At 47.3% G+C, this 20,948-nt stretch overlaps 1 protein-coding gene across 1 annotated transcript in view; it reads right to left on the reverse strand.

Annotated features, from left to right (window-relative positions):
• Positions 1 to 20,948, reverse strand: part of LOC103603083 (aryl hydrocarbon receptor nuclear translocator 2-like) — a gene marked incomplete at its 3' end in the record, with an annotated part of 113,581 nt that overhangs the window by 84,307 nt on the left and 8,326 nt on the right. The window contains exons 2-3 of the mRNA XM_008587560.1: positions 17,773 to 17,986; positions 13,659 to 13,872 (exon numbers count right to left, since the gene is read on the reverse strand). Of these exons, the coding sequence (XP_008585782.1) occupies positions 13,659 to 13,872; positions 17,773 to 17,986 (428 nt within the window). The remainder of the gene's footprint in view (positions 1 to 13,658; positions 13,873 to 17,772; positions 17,987 to 20,948) is intronic.

Below are 20,948 nucleotides of genomic sequence, written 5' to 3' on the forward strand. Positions count from 1 at the left end.
ATTACATTTTAACATTTTGTTAGTGGTAGTAAATAGAAAAAATTTACTTATCTTCCTGAAAATTTTCTCCTAGAGATAGAACAAATTGGGTCATATTATTACTATTTTTTTTGTCTTTTGTCTTTTTCCGTGTCTGGCAACGGATCGCAACCCTCAGTGTTGCCCCCGTACCGGACCGGGGACCGCAACCCTCGGTGTTGCCCCCGCGCCTCGCTCAGCCAGTAAGCGGGAACCGGTCTGTATGTGGGATCCGAACCCTCGGACAGGAGCGCCGCCGCGCTTCCCAAGCGGCGCACTATCCAGTGCACCACCGGGCCAGCCCGGGTCATATTATTTTTATTTGTGTTTTTTTCCCTTTTTTTCCCCCTCTTTTTTGCAGAGGTCTCATTTGGGTGCAGTAGTTTTCAACCTCTGGTTCACATTGGAATCATCAGGGTTGCTTTTAAAAATACAGATGCCTGGACTTTACCACAGCATAGACAAATTCAGAGAAATGGGGTGGAGACCCAGCATCTGTATTTTTAAAAGATCCAAGTGAATTCTGATGTGCACTGAGATTGAGAACCACTGTCTAAAGAGCTGGGAATTTAAAAAATTTATCTACAAAGATGTAATAAATGTTTTTTAGGTGCTACTTGGACGTTGTTTGTTTCAAGAAAAGCCATGGTACAAGACTGAGAATGTGAAAAAGAGATTTTTTTTTTTTTCTTTTTGGTGAGCTGACTGGTACAGAATCTGGGATCCGAACCTGTGACCTTGGCGTTACAAAGCTATGCTGTAACTAACTGCGCTAACTGGCCAGTCTGAGAGCGAGTTTTCAGGAGGTGTTTCTCAGCATTATAAAGAAATATACCAACGGTTCTTTTATATGGGCAAATCTCTGCATGCGTTTAAAGCAAGATTTAGCATTCTCAAGTCTAATTCGCATACATTTTTGATGGGATGGAAAATACGTATGTTGAGAGAACCATTTAAGAGAACTTTAACCTCCTGCTCCCCATTTACCTGCTCTTGTGAGGTGGGAAAGACTGGAACTTGCAGAGCACTTCCCCCGTCTTCTCCAACCTGGCTTCCTGATTCACAATCGCCCAGTTCAGGCAGAGGCTGGGGAGCTCCCTCACCTTACCTACACAGAATCTCATTTGCAGAGGAAGCGGCTTGTTCTCTAGCGCCAAAGGAGAGAATCCAGGTGGTTGTGTATAAATGAAAGAAGCACAGGCTGTCAGTGCTGCTGATTCACCTGTATCCCTGGCTGCTCCCTGATTCCCTGTAAGCCCCTTGCTGAGGAGGCTGTGTGCGTCTGAGTTACTTCTCTTGCAGGGGATGTGCATCAACAGTGGAAAATCCAATCATTCAGGGACACTACTGAGCAAGTCTCCTCCAAGCCTTGCAAAGCCAGGGTAGGATTCCATTTTAGATCCCTTCCCTAATAAGTTATTACTCCAGACAAAACATAATAGGTCCACAGACACGGGACACAAGGACAGGAAGAGAAAGGAGACTGATGACGGGACAGCGTGCTCTGCCCTGGCTTCAGGGTCCAAGTACAAAGGAAGCACCTGGAAATGCGGGCACAGTGGCTGAGCACCAGCTGTCTAAGTCCTACATCTGGATACCGAGTCCGTACCCTGCAGCCTGAGTGGCCCAGGTTCCAGTCATGGCAGGATGTCTTGAGCTGGAGGCCACTTGCCTTCACCTCCCAGATGTGCACAGCTTTTCCCCTCGGGCACCCCAGTGCATCTCCCACCTCTCTCTCCTGCTTCAGTCCCTGACCTGGACCCCTCTACCTCCCCCCCCCAATCTGAACCCACCTTCAGCTGTGGCAACCATCCACTGTGGTCAGCAGAAAATGGCTTTGGCAACATAAGTCAGGGACATTAAGGAGGCGCCTTCTGCTTTCTCTGTGGTGAAACTCTGGTAGAAGAGATTTGCCATCAAGAACACAGGCAGCAACAAAGGTCACCAAAGACCCTAGATATCAGGTTTTAGGTTTTTAAACACTATTTGGGTAGAAAGAACTAGAGGGAGCACAACAACGCCCCTTGTCGGCTCTGCTGCCTAAATATCTCTTGAAACTAACCACTTCCCTCCAGCTCCACCATCACCACCTGCACGGGTTGTACAGTCTCCTGCAAAAACTCACATCCACCCAGAACTGCAAATGTGACTTTATTTGGAAATAGGGTCTTTGCAGATATAATCAAGTTAAAATCAGGTCATACTGGATGAAGGTGGGCCCTAATCCAATACAACTGGTATCCTTATAAGAAGAGGAAAATTTGGACACAGACACATGGGGGAAATGCAACTTGATGACCGAGGCGGAGATGGGAGTGATGTGTTCACAAGGAACGTCAAGGATTGTTTGCAACAACCAGAGGCTAGGAGACAGGCACGAACAGATCTTCCCTCAGAGCCTACAGAAGGAACTAACCCCACGACACCTTGATTTTGGAATTCTGGCCTCCAGAACTGTGAGAGAATTCATTCCCATTGTTTTTAAGCCACCTGATTTGTGATTATTTATTATAGCAACCACAGGAAACTAATACAGAGTCTGTTAGTCCTGTGTTCAAACCCTGACTCCGACTGTTAACAGCGTGTAGTTTATTTAAGCAGTTTGTGGTCATTTGTCATGGCAGCCCGAGGAAGCTAAGCACCATCCCCACCCAAGAGTGGATAACTCTAATCCCTCCTAACCTTGACTCCCCTAAGCCAGTCTGGTCTTCCTGCAACATGCTCTCCACTCTATAGCCAGAGTGAGCTTCTCACATCTAACACGGACCACGAGATCCTCCAGTTAAAAATCTTCAGTGGCCGGCCGGCTATTGCTCTGGGAATAAGCGTCCACCCTCCCACCCTTTACCAGCTCCTCACCAGGTTACCTTCAGCCCCCTCACCAGCTCTCACTAAGCATCACTCATTTACAAGAGCCTTCTCTAGACTTCCCAGACTCTGATCCCAGGTTATCTGTTCTCATTGTCCCCATGGACTTTTCTTCCACTACGCCATCATGGTGTGTTATGTGTGCTAATTTCCTCGGTGTCTCCTTTCCCCACTAAACCGTAAGCTCATGAGAGCCAGGCTACCTCGGTTTTATTTACCGCTACATCCCAACACTTAGCACAGCATCTCGTACAGTTAGTTAGGACTCGATAAATATGTGCTGAATGAAAAAGTGGATGAATAGAAAAAGAGAAAGAGAATAAACACATCTTTACTCCCCCCTCCTCCACTGGAGCCTGGGACGGATGTTCTCAACCACAGGGCAGAAGGGGAGACGTCACCCTTTGATAAGGGAGCAAAACTAATAAAGGTCAAGGCCTATGCATTTTCCCTGTCTACGGTACCAAAATCCTAAGACACATGTTAGAGGGGTAAGAATAGAAATAAAGCAGGGAGAGTTTGGAAAACCACTGATCAATATTAGTGTTTTTATATAATTTTCAATTATTAAAAAATGAAAAAAAATCTCTCCAATTCCCAAACACTACCATTAATACTATTCCACAGGTCCATCTCATGCATGCTTCAAAGCAGGAGTAGGGGATACGTTACTATGTACATTTACAGATGAGGAAACTGAGGGCCAGGAAGCATAAGTCATTCACCGAAGGTAAGTGACACAGACTATAAGTGTCACCAGGCCCATCCAACTCCAAGTACAGGGTTTTTTCTACTATCCCAGGCTGTCTCCCCTACACCCCCATGCCCACCCTACCCTCACCCCTTGGCCTCCATGGTTAGCACACTCGGGCTCTCTTTGCATGTAGGGAAGCCAGCCTTCCAGCCGGAGTCTGCAATGTGTGCAAAAACACTGCTCTGGCTCCTTTATCTGCTGTGACACCGGGGTGATAATGAACACAGCAGCCTGGGCTGGAAATCTGTCCAGATTCATGAAATATCTTTCAACATGCAATATGAGAGAAAAACACAAACAGTTCAGCAGCATCAGCATGCTATGTATGTAGTGAAGCAAAACAAGGCAGGTTGTATAAATATTTAACAATGAGAAAGAACTGAGCTGGCTCCAAAGAAACATCTGGGACAACAGATCTAAGGAGGCTGCGGTTTCTAGTGGGAAAGTCACTGTGAAGATACAAAAAACAACCAGGCTGCAATTCTCAGATTTCACTCTCACGTGCATTTACCAAGCACCTCTGGCAATCCGACTCTAAATGCTTTTTCCGGTGGCCTAAGTGTTTACTACACATTTGGGCAATTTCCAAGGGGCCTAAATCAAATAAACATGCTTTCCTTCCCATTAAAATGCTTTATTTCTATTTCAAACAACAGAAACTCAATAACAGTGTTAATAGTTGACTTGAGATAAAATCGGGATTTTTTTTTTCTTCTCTTTGCCATATTTATCTATGTTACCTAATATGGCAAGAAATGGACTGCTGAATGTGTTTAGGATTTCAGATTCTGGCATTAGTCCAAAGACTAAGTTTGGGTATTCCAAAGAAAATAAGCTATATATTTGAAAGCATGGTTTTCATGAAGTTACCTTCATGACTGACACTTAGACATAGACCATCTTTTTCCAGACCTGATACCGCAGGGGTGGACTGCATAGTTAACAGGCCCCCTGTGGGACCAATTATCTGCATGACATTCTTCCACTGAAGGACTCAACTGCACGGCTGACTCCAATACCACTTGTCCTTGCCCTCTTTTGCAAAGTGTTACAAAGAAGGCCCAGCTGCCTTGGGTGGGCTGAAGCTGAATGTTGACAACTGTCAGCTATTTTCCCAGACACACACGTCCCATGAGGTGCATGCTGTCCTTTGAGGCATCACGCTGACTGGGTTCATTTCTGTGCTAGCCTGTGGCCTCCCAGGGTGGCAGTGTGGGCGTGCCCTCAGTTCCCTGCTCTCTTCCTAGTTCACAGTGGAGGATGCTGCCCGATGACCCTGGTGGAGAGTCTGGGATGTGTGAACTTGCAGAGCGAGGTTCCCAGGGCTGCTGCAGGCTGCTCTACTGCCATGCACATTCCCCATGCCCTGGACAGCAAGGAGAGGGCAGGAAACCTCTAGAGCTGCTCCTCCAACTGCTCTTCCCAAAAGCCTGGGCCTGTCACTCAAGACCTGAGCAAACACAAGCTGGGCAGTGAAAGTCACTGGGTCAGATCCCATCACTTCATGCCTGTCCCAGCTACAAAGGATGTCCCTGACCCCAGCTGCTACAAGCCCCCCAAACCCCCGCCAACTTGCTAAATTCTTTATTTCAGCACTTCTCAAACTTTGATGGGCATATATGTATTTAAATCTACTGGAAATCTTATTAAAATGTAGATCCTGAGCCAGCAGGTCTGCAGTGGGGCCTGCAATTCTGCATCTCTAAGAAGCTCCCAGGAGATGCAGGTACCTCTGGGCCACAGAATACTCTTGCCAGACCTCACCAGATTTTACCTACCAAGTCCAAATCAACATTTGCATGGAGTTTTATTGTTAACAAGTCATTTCACAAAATCATACATCCCCCATCTTTCTGAGGAGGAAAATTAAACTCAGAGACCAATGAGTTTGATGACGTCAAGAATAAAGGCAGAGTCAATCCAGCTGACTGCATATTAAGTCGCAGGATGACTTCACCAAGCCAGTGGTTCTCAACCTTTAGCATGCATCACAATGACTTGGAGGGTGGGTAAAAATACAGATTACTGGGCCCCCAGAGCTTCTGATTCAGTGGGTCCAGGATGGAGTCAAGAATCTGCATTGCTAAAAGTTCACAAATGCTCAGGTAGCTGGTCCAGGGACACTTTGAGAACCACGTGAGATCCTGGAGATTCCTAGGTATGTGCCTTAGTCTTGGAGTTTTAATGCCATTCACTGCTCATATGTCCCTGAGCCCCACTGAATGCTGCCCTGGTTTGCCCTTTATGAATTGGGATCCCAAAGCCCTGGGTTGAGCTTCTATGGCTGGAGTACCTCCTGGTGCCCCAGAAATACTGGACCATGCTGAGACTTTTTCATATATAGGTGTCCCCAAAGGCAATAAGCTCCTCTGCATTGACCAGGAGCTCTACTTCATAGCAGTTGCTTGGCCTTGGTGGTGTGGTCCTGGGAGCCTGTTGGTGATTTGAAGCCTCATGTTCTTTACCTGTGAAATGGGCTCACGCCCCTCCCCCCACAGCACTGCGGTGAGGCTCAGAGGACCACTGGTTCTCAGCCTTCCCTGTGCATCAGAATCATTGGGAAGCCCTGACAAAACCCCAGTGCCCAGCTCCTTCCCCAGATCCTGGGCAACTTTTCTTGTCAGATCTCCCCAGGTGATTGATGCTAAGGTGCACGCAGCCAGGGTTGACAGCCATTGAAATAGGTTAAAAAGTGCTATAAAAAATGTAAGAGAATTCACTATAGTTAGTAATATTTCACGGTTGCAGTTGAGGGAGAAAAGAAAAGCAACAAGTGCCGAGCATCCCACAGTTGTCCTCTCTCCCAGGCAGGCAGGGAGCCTCTTAAGTGAATGCACCACCTTTAAATTCTCATGGGAGAACAGCCCGACGAAAGGTATATGAGCCGAGCTGCAGAGCTGGCTGAAACGGCTCCCTGGTGGCCTGCTCTTGTGGGCTGCAATCTGTGCCCAGACCATGGCCTAGCCAAATCCGGTGATCCAAGGCTGAAAGTATCTCAGGACTTTGACGAGGCTCTTGGGGAGATAGGAAAGCTTAACCACAGCTGATTGGGACTTGTGAATCATGCATGGGGGCTTTCCAGCTGAAGTCCTTGGGGTGCAACTTGGCTCAGGCTCTCCCCAAGTTATCACAAAGAATCTGGGCTGGAGCAGCTGGAATCTGGGTTCATTCATTCAACCACAGCATGGAACTACTATGCGAAATGGGGAGGAGAGGCTGATCACAAGGTGAGTGGCATGCCACGTGACCCTTTTACAGCCGTGCAGAAAAGGTATTTGTTGAATGGATGTATAAATGATTAAATGAAGCAGTGATTAGACAAAGAAAGAAAGGGAGGGAGAAAGAGAGAAAAAGGAAGGAATTAAAGAATTAAGGAACGAAAGAAGGAAGGAGGGAAGGAATTCAGGCTTTGCTTGTATGCTCTTCCACTGCTGGAAAGTTATAACTATTTGAAAGTTATTCCCTATACTGAACCAAAATGCTGACCCAATTCTCTGCACACAGGAAGAAACAGCACCACAGAAATGCAGCGCAGGAGTAGTGGGCCAAATAAACCTTGTCTTGAAGAGCCCACGGGTATCCTTTTCCACATCTGCTTCCCGGCCAGGGAATGTAGGCAGTTCCTACCCAGTGCAGTGCTTGAGGTCACTGGCAAGGCACATCCACTTTCTGCTCACCAGGATCAAGGTTTTCCAGAGTTCAGCAGCCACAGGGGGGAACTTGGGAAAGGCCACAGGAAGACACACAGAGGAATCTGCTCTCTCTGTGCTCCCTGGGCGGCTCCTGTTGAGTATTTTTCTGCCGCTCCCTGCTTGCCCTCTGAACCCCATCCTTTGGGCATATCCAGTTACAGTCCCAGGCTCTGCTCTCACCTGAAATGCCCCGGGCCTCTCCTTGGCTCCCCTGCTTCCCCACCGAGAGCTGGGGCTCAGGCCACTCAGACATGCGTGATCATTATGTCTGCACCCCTCCCCCACGACACTTTCATCTGACCTCTGCTCTCCTCCATGCCTGACACCTGCTCCACCTTCTGCTCAGAATCCCATAACCCACATACCACCAGCATTCCCAGTGAGAGCAGGAGGCACTCCCCATTCTCCACAATGCTCCATCCTTCCCCATAGGGATCCCCTTGGGCACCACCAAGGCTTGCTCTCCCCAGCCAGCAGTGCACAACTGTGTTTCACCTGCCTGGAATCCCTTCCTTTCTCCCCTGAGTGACAGCACCCCATTTCCTCTGGGAAATCACCTTTCCCCACCTCTCAGGTCCAAGTGCCTTGGGTGGAGAGGCTGACCTCACATGCTGGCTCAGAGTCTCCCTAGCCATCAGGACTGGTCAGGGCAGGGCAGGTGGCCCAAGCTGAGCCAAGAAAGCCGGCCCTGGGGTATTCACTGGAACTACGGCAAGAAGGCACTGTTGCCACTGGTGTTGTGTAGCCAGTAGAACATAAGCCCAGAGCTGCTACTGCTGTCATGTGAAGACAGCCTGCCTGAGAATTAACCCTGCACGGGGGAAAGCTAAGCCAGGAGATGGAGAAAAAGACACACGGCTGATTTTCATTATTTGAGGTAGCTATGTTCTATGGCATTGCCGTGAACAGTGATTTAGCAAATATGGAACCATTGCTTCTAGAGGAAATACAGCATTCGGTTCCTCCAAACCTCTGGTTATGACATTCTTGTTATCAGTACATAATCTTGCTTTATGTGCTTCTGTTTAAAGACACCTTATTTAACATATATTGCTGATTCATTAACACTGAGCTCATGGCCATCAGCACTACAACTCATGCCTGAATGAAGCTCATCTAACACACCCACTCACTCCTCAAGGCACATCACAGCCTTCCTGTGCTTAGGAGCACTAGACAGCACTTCAGCACAACATTTGGGGGCCATTTTAAACAGCTAAGTAACCAACAAAAAGCACAAAAATGCAAAAAATGTGGCTCCAAATAGACCACAAAAGGATACGTGTTTATGGTGTGAGCTGAAACAAGACGGCCTTGCTCTACCTCAGCTGGGAACATGCACATCAGGAGACTCACTTTTTTGCCACTCTGCGCATGCCCATGAATGACCACAAAAGCTCTGCAAGTATTGATTTTGGGGTTACAAATAAGTTCTGGCTAGGAGGTAAGTTAGCTAGTATGGAATCAAGAAATAGTGAAGATTGACTATATTTGTTAGCAGCATTTCATCACCCGGATCCTTCTATGCCTGAAACCAGTAAAGCCCTTTCAATGAATTCCTTTTTCACCCAAGCCAGTTGGAGATGGCTTTTCTGTCACTTGAGCCCAGGCTGGTTTAACAGCCTCTCTTTTCTTTTCTTTCTTTTTTTTTTTTTCTTTTTTTGCTTTCTTGTTACCGGTAAGGGGAACGTAACCCTTGGCTTGGTGTCGCACGCACTGCGCTCAGCCAGTGAGCGCACCGGCCATCCCTATATAGGATCCGAACCCGCGGCCTCGGCGCTCCCAGCGCCGCACTCTCCCGAGTGAGCCACGGGGGCGGCCAACACAGCCTCTCTTTTCTTTTCTTTCTTTTTTTTTTTTCTTTTTTTGCTTTCTTGTTACCGGTAAGGGGAACGTAACCCTTGGCTTGGTGTCGTACGCACTGCGCTCAGCCAGTGAGCGCCCCGGCCATCCCTATATAGGATCCGAACCCGCGGCCTCGGCGCTCCCAGCGCCGCACTCTCCCGAGTGAGCCACGGGGTCGGCCCACACAGCCTCTCTTTTCTGTATGCATAGAGATCTTTGGAAGACTCTGGCTCCCCTAACTGGCCCTTCGAACCCTCTAGAATCCCCTGAGTCCTCAACATCTAATCACCCCTACAAAAAGAAAGTTCAGTCTTTTCCAGGCATTGTTTACGGAGAGATTTTCCAGGTTTGCATCAGAGTTACTCAGCTTGAGATGACAAGCACTGTCAAAATAAGTGCTTGAAAGGAGCGGCATTCTTCTGAGAGCCACAGTAAAAGCACATCAGCAGTGTCTGCCTCATCCCACTGCCAGTTCAAGTCCTGGAGAATGGACAGGCTTTCTGCACGGCTCTTGAGCTCCCAGGGCCAATGCCGCCCCTCTTCTGACATGTGCTGTCAGTCAGCAATGAAGGGGGTCCCAGGGACGGGCTCAGTAACGCCGTGGGCTCATGGCCTTGAGCCATGGGACTTGGTTCTGTTTGGTTCTTGCACCAGCTTCTAGTCCCTACCTCCAACTTCCCACCGTTTCTTACATTGGTGAATTAAATCCTACACTGGGGACTTGGGCAACGGTCGAATCAGAGCCAGAAGGAGCCTTAGAAATTTCTTGGGCTGAGGTAAGGAGAATGAGGGTCAGAGAAGAAAGGAACCTGTCAAGATCACTAAGTGGAAACAGAACAAGAACGGGGCTCCCCACTCCCTTCCCAGCACTGTCTCTACTAGCAACGCTGCTGTTGCTAGGTGAGGCCTCCGCCCATTCTCTGTCAACACTGATAAATTCTAGTTTGTATTCACGGACAAACGGAGTCATCGCACTGGTCCACCCCATTCCATGGCGCTTCTGAGCCAGCTTTACATATATCTTCTCACCCACCCTTTGTCACCACCTCCCCTGCTAGGGAAAGGTTTAATTCAACAAAGAGCTCCACCATCACCATCACCCCAGATACTGCAACCCCCTGCAAGCATGGCTGTTCTGGGGTCCCTGAGCCGGCATGGGAGTCTGCAGACCCCACTGTAGTTAGGCTTCCTATCCCCACTGCGCTCACACAAACCTCCACTCACTCAGTACAGATGACCCTGCAAGTCTAGTGAATGAGACATGGTCTCACTACTGACCGAGAGGCTCAGAAAACGGACACATCCCACTGCGGGAAGGGGTCAGGCCACCCTAGTTAAACCACCCCCATTCTGGCAGGCCTTGCTTGGCTCCCTGCCCCCATGTCTTCCCAGCCTGACTCCCCAAAGTGGACCATGTCCCCTCTTTCTGGGCCTAAAACCACACAAGTTCCGGAATGGGAAGGTTTGAGAGACTCTAGACCAGTTATCGAAGGCATCAAATTACCTCTGAGCCTTTTTAATACAAGTGTTTATTACACCTGCACTTTGGCTGGTTACATATGAAGCCCAGCTCCTGCCCTGTGCTGAGCACCAGGGGAAGCCCAGGACCTGTCTGTGCAGCAGCCCTGCTATAGGGAGCTCCTCAAAGCCTTCTCCAACAAGGTCAGCAAGCATTTATGTTGTATGTCCTGGGAGAGTCATCATACTCTCTGTGGCTCCAAGAGAGACCCTATCCTCTCTTCTGTCCTAAAATTAGAACCTACTTCTCCAGACCTGTCTTGTTCCTCACAGAAGAGGCTGGCCAGAAAGAGCTCAGAGGCCCCGCTGTTCACCGTTCACTGGGTCTTCTCCGGCATCTTGGAGGACTCCCTCCACTGCAGCAGCTCTGGCTGCCATGGCCACCACCCAGCGTCCTCTCCAAGGACATTTCCACCCAAATGCGGTTCACACTGCTGCTTTAAACTCTGCCAGACACCTTAAGATGCATTTACATGGACAGACATGTCCACCCAACTCTGGTCAGCCAGTTAGCTACACCCAAGGCCAGAGGCATTCTTGACCACCACTTCCCCTGCCATCTGCTGGGTTTCAAAAAGCCACATCCTATGGTCAATTACAGAGGTCTGGAGGAAGACGGCTCTTTCCAGAGAAGGTGATTTCAGCTGTCCTGTTTTCTCCCCATTTATATCCCTCCCAAACCTGTAACTTTATAGGGTATGTCCCTTAGGATTTCTAGATTGAGTTCTCTAATTCAGCCCAGGGACTGGGGCGGCACGGCGAGTTTTTCCGAGTCTGTTTTAGCATCATTGTTTTACAAGCACGTCAGAGCTCACTGCAGGAGATGCAGAGATAAGTAAGACACAGACTCTGTTCTCAACCTTAATTCTCTGTCCTCTTCATCCCTTTATACATCCTTGATCACCAACACTGAGAATTACTATTATCCTTCAGAAACAGCTGCACTTCTGCAGCTCTGGACAAAATCTGATTTAGTGTTATGGGTAGAACTGTATCCCCCAAACAAAATTCATATGCTGAAGTCCTAACCCCCAGTACCTCAGCATGTGATTGTATTTGGAGATAGGCCCTTTAAAGAGGTCATTAAGTTTAAATGAGGTCACATGGGTGGGCCCTAGTCCGATAGGACTGGTGTTCTGATAAGAAGAGGGAGACAGCAGGGATGTGTGTGCAGAGAGACCATGTGAGGACACAAGAAGGTGGCTGTCAGCAAACCAAAGAAAGAGACCTCAGAAGAAACCAAGTCTGCTGACACCTTGATCTTGGATGCAATGGACTGAATGCTTAAGTCCCCCCCAAATTTATATGTTGAAATCCAAGCTCCCAAGGTGAGAGTATTAGAAGGTGAGGCTTTTGGGAGGTGATTAGGTCATAAGGGCTGAGCCCTCCTGATGGGATTAAAGCCCTTATAAAGGAGACCCCAGATAGCTAGCTAGTCCCTTCCACCATGTGAGGACACAACTAGCAGGCACCATTTATGAACCTGAAAGTGGGCCCTCACCAGACACCATATCTGCTGATGCCTTGATCTTAGACTTCCTAGTCTCTAGAACCGTGAGAAATAAATTATTGTTTAAAAGCTACCCAGTTCATGGTATTTTGTTACAGCAGCCCAAATGGACTAAGATATTGGACTTCCAGCATATAGAACTATGAGAAAATAAATTTCTTTTGTTTGTCACCTGGTCTGTGGAATTTTGTTATGGCAGCCTGAGCAGACTACAATGAGCAAAACGCAGACTCACTTATTTATCAGGCTCCTGCTGAATGCCTAAAACGCGCAAAGTAGTGAGTTAGGCACTACGGGGCAGACACACAAGTAAGTGAGAGTCCAACAGCTTACAGACTCACTTATTTATCAGGCTCCTGCTGAATGCCTAAAACACGCAAAGTAGTGAGTTAGGCACTACGGGGCAGACACACAAGTAAGTGAGAGTCCAACAGCTTGCAATAAGGTTGGGGAGAATGACACAGCACAAATATATTTGTCATCCAGCAGAATGCAAACATTTTGGTATAGTGCTTCAACAACTCTTGTTTTAAAAGTGCAAATTTGTTCCAATGTGATTGACATACTCGGGAACAATTGAGCATACTGTGAATTTTGTGTTTGCTTATCTGTGAGAAATACTAGATGAAGACAGAAAACTGCACCCAGCTGAACCAAGCCACATAACAATACACAAAATTCACTCACCTTGGGCATCCACCAGCTCTCTCAGTTCACTGCACGTAATAAGCCACACTCGTCCACATCTGGTGTTAAAACTCTTCGTCTAATTTCACATGACTTTCTTTCCACCATTTCACAGTAACACACAAACGGCAATACTTTCTGAGACCCATTTCCACAAGCAAACCACAGTGCCATGTTTATAGTAATATTTATAAATTTCTTAACCATTTAATGTGTAAAGCTGTGCTACCATTTTAAATGGTTCCTGTTTTTGCTTTTACCTGCTACTGACAAATTATTGAGTGTTGTGCTCTTAACCCACTTCCCCCCCATAAATCCTGTAGTTCTTATTGCATGATTGTGTATACTGCAGTGATTTTTAAGAACATGTATGTTATAGCAGAATGACTGTATTTAAATGTTTCAATAAGGAACTACATTTCAGGTAACTAAGGCCTGGGTAATGAGTGTCTATGATCAGGATCACAAATAATCACACACTTGATGCATAAACCTCACTACACAACATGAGGATCTGACTAATGTATCAATGGCGACTCCTAGTGGCAATGTACACTAATTGCAGGTAAAATACAGAAAAAGTGATGTATTAAAAATGGATTTTTAAAATGTTATCGAGTGAATAAAGCCATACATGAGCCAAGTCAAATACTCATATATCCACTCACCTTTAGGTAGCTTTTTTATAATCTCCAGCTTCCTGGTCTGTTTACTGAAATAATTTTTTTCTAGAGTCAAACATCTTCACAGAGGGAGCTACACTGACCTGTCATTGAGTTTTCTGAGGTGCACAGCTGCTCTCTCAGCTTCTCCACATCATCAGGATGTACTTGTTCATAGAGAGTACTCCCAAACCACTCTGACTGGGGCTGGTTCAGAACGGGGGTGACAGAGTCAGACACATAAATCACTCGTCCTGTCTCAGCTGCCACTACAAACAGAAATCCATCAGCTGCTTCAAGGATGAGATGCTTCAGCTCCTGGGAAGAAAAGATTATGATGAGCACAACCCACTGACAGACCCAAGCCAGTTAAACTTTCTTATTAGCAATCTTCAACTTCTTTTATTTAGATATTCATTCTAGTATGCAAATAGTTTGGGAAATGTTGAGTGCTTTTTTTTTTTTTTTTACTGGGAAATGAGCTAGAAAAATGCACAAAGCATGCACCATCCCTAAGATACAGCTACTCTAAACACTGTTAGCCCTGTCTTAACCAGTCCTTTCTTAGGGAGAGAGGATAGTTCCAGCCCAGTGGAATAGGAGAGGAAGGAGCAATCACCAGAAGATGCTGGATTGCCAGAGGTGTGAACAGCCTGACTCACACATTCAAACTGCAGTCACGTCACTGGAGCAGAAAAGCATGGCACAAAGTGTGTGGCACCAAAGGTGCTGGATGGAAGGAAGAAAAGGAAAATGGGAAGGTGAGAAGAGAGAAGGAAGGGGACCATGTGTTCCCCACCCACAGCGTGACAGTACACTTTTTCGTCACTGGAGCAGAAAAGCATGGCACAAAGTGTGTGGCACCAAAGGTGCTGGATGGAAGGAAGAAAAGGAAAATGGGAAAGTGAGAAGAGAGAAGGAAGGGGACCATGTGTTCCCCACCCACAGCGTGACAGTACACTTTTTTTCCTCTTCTCTTTCTGTATTTCTGAGCCAAATGCTGGCATTAGGTTTAAAAGTGCCCCCTTACACCTGCATGTCTGCCAGGCTTCAAAACTCTGACAACCATCACCATCATCTTGACAGACTCTCAGAGTAATCCCGAGAGGAGGCAGGGCATATAACATTGTCCATATCACTTTACAGTGAGAGGAGGTTCGGAGAACCAGCCCTGGGGTCACATTGACTCATCGGGTCATGACTGTCATTTAAGGCTGCTTGGGATCAATGAATGGGCAGCAGGAAGCCTTGCCATCATCCCCAGGGGACGTGGATGGGGGAAAATCAACTTTGTTAAAATGAGATGTCTTTTCTTTGTAGTGCCTGAGGCATCTCAGGTGCAGCCACCCCTGCTATTCTCACATCAAGCTAAGGAGCCCTTTCCTGCTGAATGAAATCGGCTCTGTACCTGCTTCTGCCCTACAGCCACCTTTCCAACCACTTTATGCACTGCTCAGGCTCCAAAGAACAAAGGTATCCTTCCAGGTCAGTGCTTGGCAAACATATTGGGTGAGAATCCTTTGTGCAAATGTAATCTTATGTGGAAGTCCTACTGTAATATATACATCAAGGGCCAGCTGAGCGGAGGCAAAAGCTGGAGAGTCTGCAGCCTCTGGCCCTGCCCTGCATCCCAGTCCCCGAGTGGGGATCAAGGACCCAAAGACTAGCAAATGTTGATCTGCTCATGGCAGAACCCAGGGAGCTTTATGAGTGCCTTTAAGCATTTGGCTGGGAGGAATTCTAATATCCTCAGCCTGGGAAACTAGGGCGGAAGCAGAGTGTACAAGTATTTTTCAAGGGTAAGTTTATTTTGCTCATTTCTCTTGTTTTGCACTTCTGCTGTTCTGTGTTTCCCAGATGCACATTTAGTTCAGAGGACTGGGTCAGCATTTTTATTTTCGGTACAGGGAAGATCTTCCCAATAGTAAGAGCTGTTACATAAAAAAGATGAAACAGGATGTTTGGGGAAGTGGCGAATTCTCTGTTACTAGAGGAGAGGAAGCAGAGGTGAATGACTTCATTTACATATTCATGTTTTCACCCAGTTTGCAAAGATTCTGGGAAGGTCACATAGGATGAAGCCTTACCCTCACCATGGACCCCTCTTTCTCCTACCCTCCTCCTCGCGTTCATCTTCTGGGAGCACAGCACTCATTACCAAGGTCCTGTGCTCTGAATCCAGAACCTGCCCTGCCTCTATCTGCCAGTTAAACAAGCAGTAATGGCTAAGAGCATGGATTTTGCAGTAAAAGGAGATTATCACCCATGGCTCTCCCACTCAGCTGTGCAACTTTGGGCATGTGACTTAATGTCCTCAGCTTCTGTTTTTTCATGCAGTTTTTTTTTCAGTAAGATTTTGTGAGGTTAAATGAGATCTCGTGTGTGAAGGACTTAGTAAGGGCCTGGCACACAGTAGGTGCTTCATAAATGTAGCTGTTATCATCATCATCAAGTAGCCGAGAGAGAAACACGGGCAGGACTCATATGACATGCACAGCTACCTCCTCTCTCCACTCCACTTTCATAATCCCCAGTCACTTATAGATAAAGAGATCATTTCAAATATTGGCCCTGCAGGATTTTTGTAAGGGTTAAAGGAATATAGAGAGTAAGCTTTTTACTGACCCTAGCAGTTAGCAGTGCTTAATAAATTTCGATCTGGTTACCTACCAGCTATTCATGCTTCACTGTACTCCAAGCCCCTTGTTAAACAGTCTACACTCGTTTTCTTCCTCACCACAGCCACATGAGCTAGGAGCTATTATGCATTCGTTTTTACAGAGGTGGAAACAAGGCTTGAAGCCCATGCTCTGAACCTCCATGCTGCATGTCCTCCACGTGGCAGACATGACCACTGCCACACCTTGCTGGCACCCATGAAATGAGGGACCACATGACCACTGGGATGATATGAAAAGGGACCGAGTAGGTAAAGCACTTGCTATAATGTCTGCACGAGCAGACAGTAATACATGTGAATTCCTCTTCCCTTGTTCTTTTTCTAATCCTAATTCCCACAACGTGAATAGATTCTCACTCCGGCAGAATACACGATTCTGTCTCCCAACCAAACCTTCTCCAGTCTTAACCTCTGTGCACACTGCTCCCCTTTTGTGAAGTCCCTTCTGCGGCTCCCTCACAGCCTACCAGTGCTGTCACTGTCGTGAGAAGTCCCCTAGGGTGACACCAGGAGACTTCTACTCTATTTAACTTTGGCCGCATGCTCTGGGTCGTGTTACTCCATTACTTTTGGTATTCTACACTTTCCCTGAAAATCATATAATTTTGGTTTTCTTCCCCCCATCCACCATATACAAAGTGCTTTCAAAACCATCGTATAATTTATCCTGCAAAAGCTCTCAGAGTCAGGAAGGCAAAAAGTTCAAAGTTCACTTCACAGACGAGCAATCTGAAGCTTGGAGCTATGGCCAATTTGCCCGAGGAGCAGAACGTGGGAGGATAAAGACTCCGGACACAGGCCTTAGAGTTCATGTAAGTCCATTTATAAAACACCGTCTCACTATTTCATGTGTCTCTTCTTCCCAACTACTCAAAGACTAGTGTAGGTGTTAAAAATATGGCGCTGGGGTCCTACCAACCAGTCTTCATTGGACCGACTCCTGGCTCCTTCATTAAACAGCTGATTGACTTTGGGCAATTTGCTGACTCTTTCTAAGACTCACCTTCTTCATCTATAAAACAGGGACCCATAATAGTGGCTTCTTCATTGGGCTAGAATAAGGAGTAAGTAAAATAATGCACAGAAAGACAGGACTTAGAAACCAGGTACATAGTAATTGCCTGCTAAGTGCCAGCTATGACAGTCCTTGTTCTATGACTGTTATTACTGCTGCCATAACTTCCACAGGCTAGTCAGCACCGCTATTCTAGCACACAAGAATTGTGTGTTTTACTGAGTTCTTCCTGTGTCAGCATGCTAAGCCATTGCTCAGATGCTCGATATATTTTTTGAGTGATGCCTCATTAAGGAAATATAAAGTCTTCTTTGAGAAGACTCAAAGATATGACACACACTCTCTTGAAGAGAACTTCTTGGTGAAGAGTAAAAACAAAATTTCTTGGCTTCATCCCTTTCTCAGCTTTGAACCCTGTTTCCCCACATAGTTTACTTCATCATCTTGGTGACGCTGTGATTCTCCCCCTCCCAATGATGACGCTGTCAGGGGGAAAAGGACCACCCCCGTGGTGTCCAGGCACCTGCTCCGTGAGGAAGGAAGGCTTGTACGCGCCGTCTGTGGACTTGTTCCCGGTGCCCCTCATGGACTTCATGTGCGACACGGCCATGCGGAGGATGGTGAGCTTGTCCGGCTTCCGGGCCAGCGCGCTGCATGTGGGGACCATGTCCGAGAGCTCCGTGATGTACTGGGTCATCTTGTTCCTCCTGCGCCTTTCAATTTCACTATGATTCTCTCTTCCCAGAAAGCACGAGAGCAGCAGGGGCGAAAAGAGAAGTACCAGATTAGGGGTTACTATGTGACGGGATAAAATGACACATTGCTAACCCCAAGTGACCAAGAAACGGGGCCTGACTCGTGGTAGCCGGGTGCTTGGAATACGTATTGTGCAAAGCAGCTCTTCAGACACTTCCATAGGCTCTGGTATCTACATGTGGAAGCTTCTACAGGTTCAGTCTCTAAATAGGTATTACAATCTTCTAATTATTCCCATTTACTTAAATACTTTTTAATAAGCATAAAAATTAAGACATGATACTTCAGCAAAATAAAATTTTCCGACATGCTTTCTATGTGTACACGTGAATCTATACATGGAGGTGCACACATACACACAGACACACACTAAATGTAGTTACTGACTGCTTGAATATGTGGTTTACGCTGACCTTATATTAAGTGCTATATAGCCTTGCTATTCTTTTTTTTTTTCCCTTTTTTTGTCTTTTTTCGTGTCCGGCAACGGATCGCAACCCTCAGTGTTTAAGTGCTATATAGCCTTGCTATTCTTTATGTCACTAAGTAGACCACAAACTTACTTTATATAAGATTGTGAACAAACTTTGTTCTACATCCAACACATTTTCTGCAGCATAGTAACAGAATAGGTGCACCCCTGGCTTATTAAACAACAAATAGCTAATTAAAAAAAAAAGTACTGCAAGGAATTACTGAACTCAATCTCTGCAATGTGTTAAGACAGAAAACCAGCAGAAGGGATGGTAGAATGTTCCCATTTCAGGATTATTAACTTAGGCTTGAGAGAGAGTCACAGCCAACCAGCCTTGCTATTCTTTATGTCACTAAGTAGACCATAAACTTACTTTATATAAGATTGTGAACAAACTTTGTTCTACATCCAACACATTTTCTGCAGCATAGTAACAGAATAGGTGCACCCCTGGCTTATTAAACAACAAATAGCTAATTAAAAAAAAAAGTACTGCAAGGAATTACTGAACTCAATCTCTGCAATGTGTTAAGACAGAAAACCAGCAGAAGGGATGGTAGAATGTTCCCATTTCAGGATTATTAACTTAGGCTTGAGAGAGAGTCACAGCCAACCCAGTTCAACAACACTAAGACAAAGCTGTTACTTGGGATAAAAGAATTGTCTAAAAATACACCACCTGTCTGCTGCAGGATTTAGGGTTTTGCTGGTGCTCAAAGAACGAGAGTAACACTAACACCGGGAAAGGAACAACCCCGGGCAAGGCCGCCTCCAAACACCACAGGTATTAAATAGGCTTAGCACCCATCCTACCAGTCTGGGCAACAGACGTGCCAATCAGCCCTGATTACATGCACGTCCCACATGCTGAGGCTGCCTGTGAACATGCAAACAGGGGGGCACAGAGGGAGGGGGAGAGACTGCAGTAGAGATCACCGCAGCAAGCTGACCCGAGCTGTTCCGTGTGCACCTTCCATACACAAAGGGAGGGGGTGGTGGAGAAGACAAGGAACACCCTACCCCTGTCCTCAAGCAGCCGGGGTTTAATTAGGAAGGTAAAACATACACCTTGCACAGTGGAAATGAGAGGCAGAATATGAGTGAATACTCCAAAAAACAGTGGAAAGTAGAAACCACAAGAGAGGACAAGAGGGAAGAGGAGGAAGTGGTGCTAGGGCCACGAGGGGCTGGGAGAGGAGGGGAGGAGGACCCGGGAGGAGCTGTGCCTAACCTGTCAGTGGGTACTGGGGATGTCTTCTGGGATGGTGATCAGCAGGGTCAAAGAAAGACCTGTAATTGGGATGCAGCATGTGAGCGTGGTGAGCAGACAGGCCTAGATGGAAGGAAAGAGCTGGGGCCTGGAGGAGAGGGTCCAGGAGCAGGAGAAGCTGGGAAACGTTGCAGACCACAAAGAGAAGCTGTCAAGGCAGCCAGGCTCATAACAGAGGCTTGATGTTATGTGACCCTGTGGCTGGAGACCAAGGCTGAGACCAGCAAGGGGATTCTGGAGGCCTGGTGCTCTCTTCCTGCCCACAGGGAGAACGCTTGGAGCTGACCCACTGGAGTGGTGGAAACACACCAGTCCCAGCACAAATGCTCTTGCTCCACAGAGCAAACACATTCCTGGGTAGGGAAGATTAAAGGTAACCAGAGAAGAAGAGGGTTGGTGGGGGCAATCACAGAGAGAGAGAGAGAAGTGATGAAAAGGGGGAATTTGGTTAGGGGATTGCCAAGTTCCCCAGCGCATGCAGGAATCCTGCCCTGGAAGAGACACAGGATTCCTTTCCTCAAGCAGGTAAATAAGCATTGGCAGCTCCACTGAACTGGGTCTTCATCAGTATCCCCTGCACCTGTGCCCTCAGCTAGGCGCTTGTCACCGGTGGCCCTGGAGGCGCTGGCCGTGGTGAGCTCGCGGAGGTGTGTTCTCCCCCACCTCGCCGGCTCGCACTCATCAAGGCAGACTAGGGGGAGGTGGTACACAGAGGATACTGCCTGGAGCTGCTGAAGTGGCAGAGATGGCAGGCAGGGGCTCCGGCCACCTGCGGACAGTCTATTCATCGTGCAGGACCCGGTGCTTCATTCCACCTGTCCTGCACACGCCTGCCGGGGACCCTGGAGGACAGGACTTCCTCTCATCTGCTCAAAGCAACACGTGAAGTTGCTCGTGCCACCAGGAGTCCACGTTCCAGTCCCTCAGCCTGACTGTCAGGACCTCCCTAACCAGGCCTCACACCGCCCCCTCCTCTACTCCAACACGCATTCAGCTACTCATCGTCTCTCAGTGACACAGGAGTGTGAGGTCCACTCCTACTTGTCTTCAATTCGGCACATGTTTAATAGCTTCTTTCCTTTGAAATTCTGTCTCCATCGAGACTCTTGCAGACGCTCCTTGACCCCCCTGACCGCCCGCAGTGGCTGTCACCACTTTTCACCTTGTCTCTGACAGCCTCCTCTTTCTTCAGTCTCAT

This window comes from Galeopterus variegatus, unplaced genomic scaffold (assembly GCF_000696425.1).
Source record: "Galeopterus variegatus unplaced genomic scaffold, G_variegatus-3.0.2 Scaffold4434, whole genome shotgun sequence".
Classification (NCBI taxonomy): domain Eukaryota; kingdom Metazoa; phylum Chordata; class Mammalia; order Dermoptera; family Cynocephalidae; genus Galeopterus; species Galeopterus variegatus.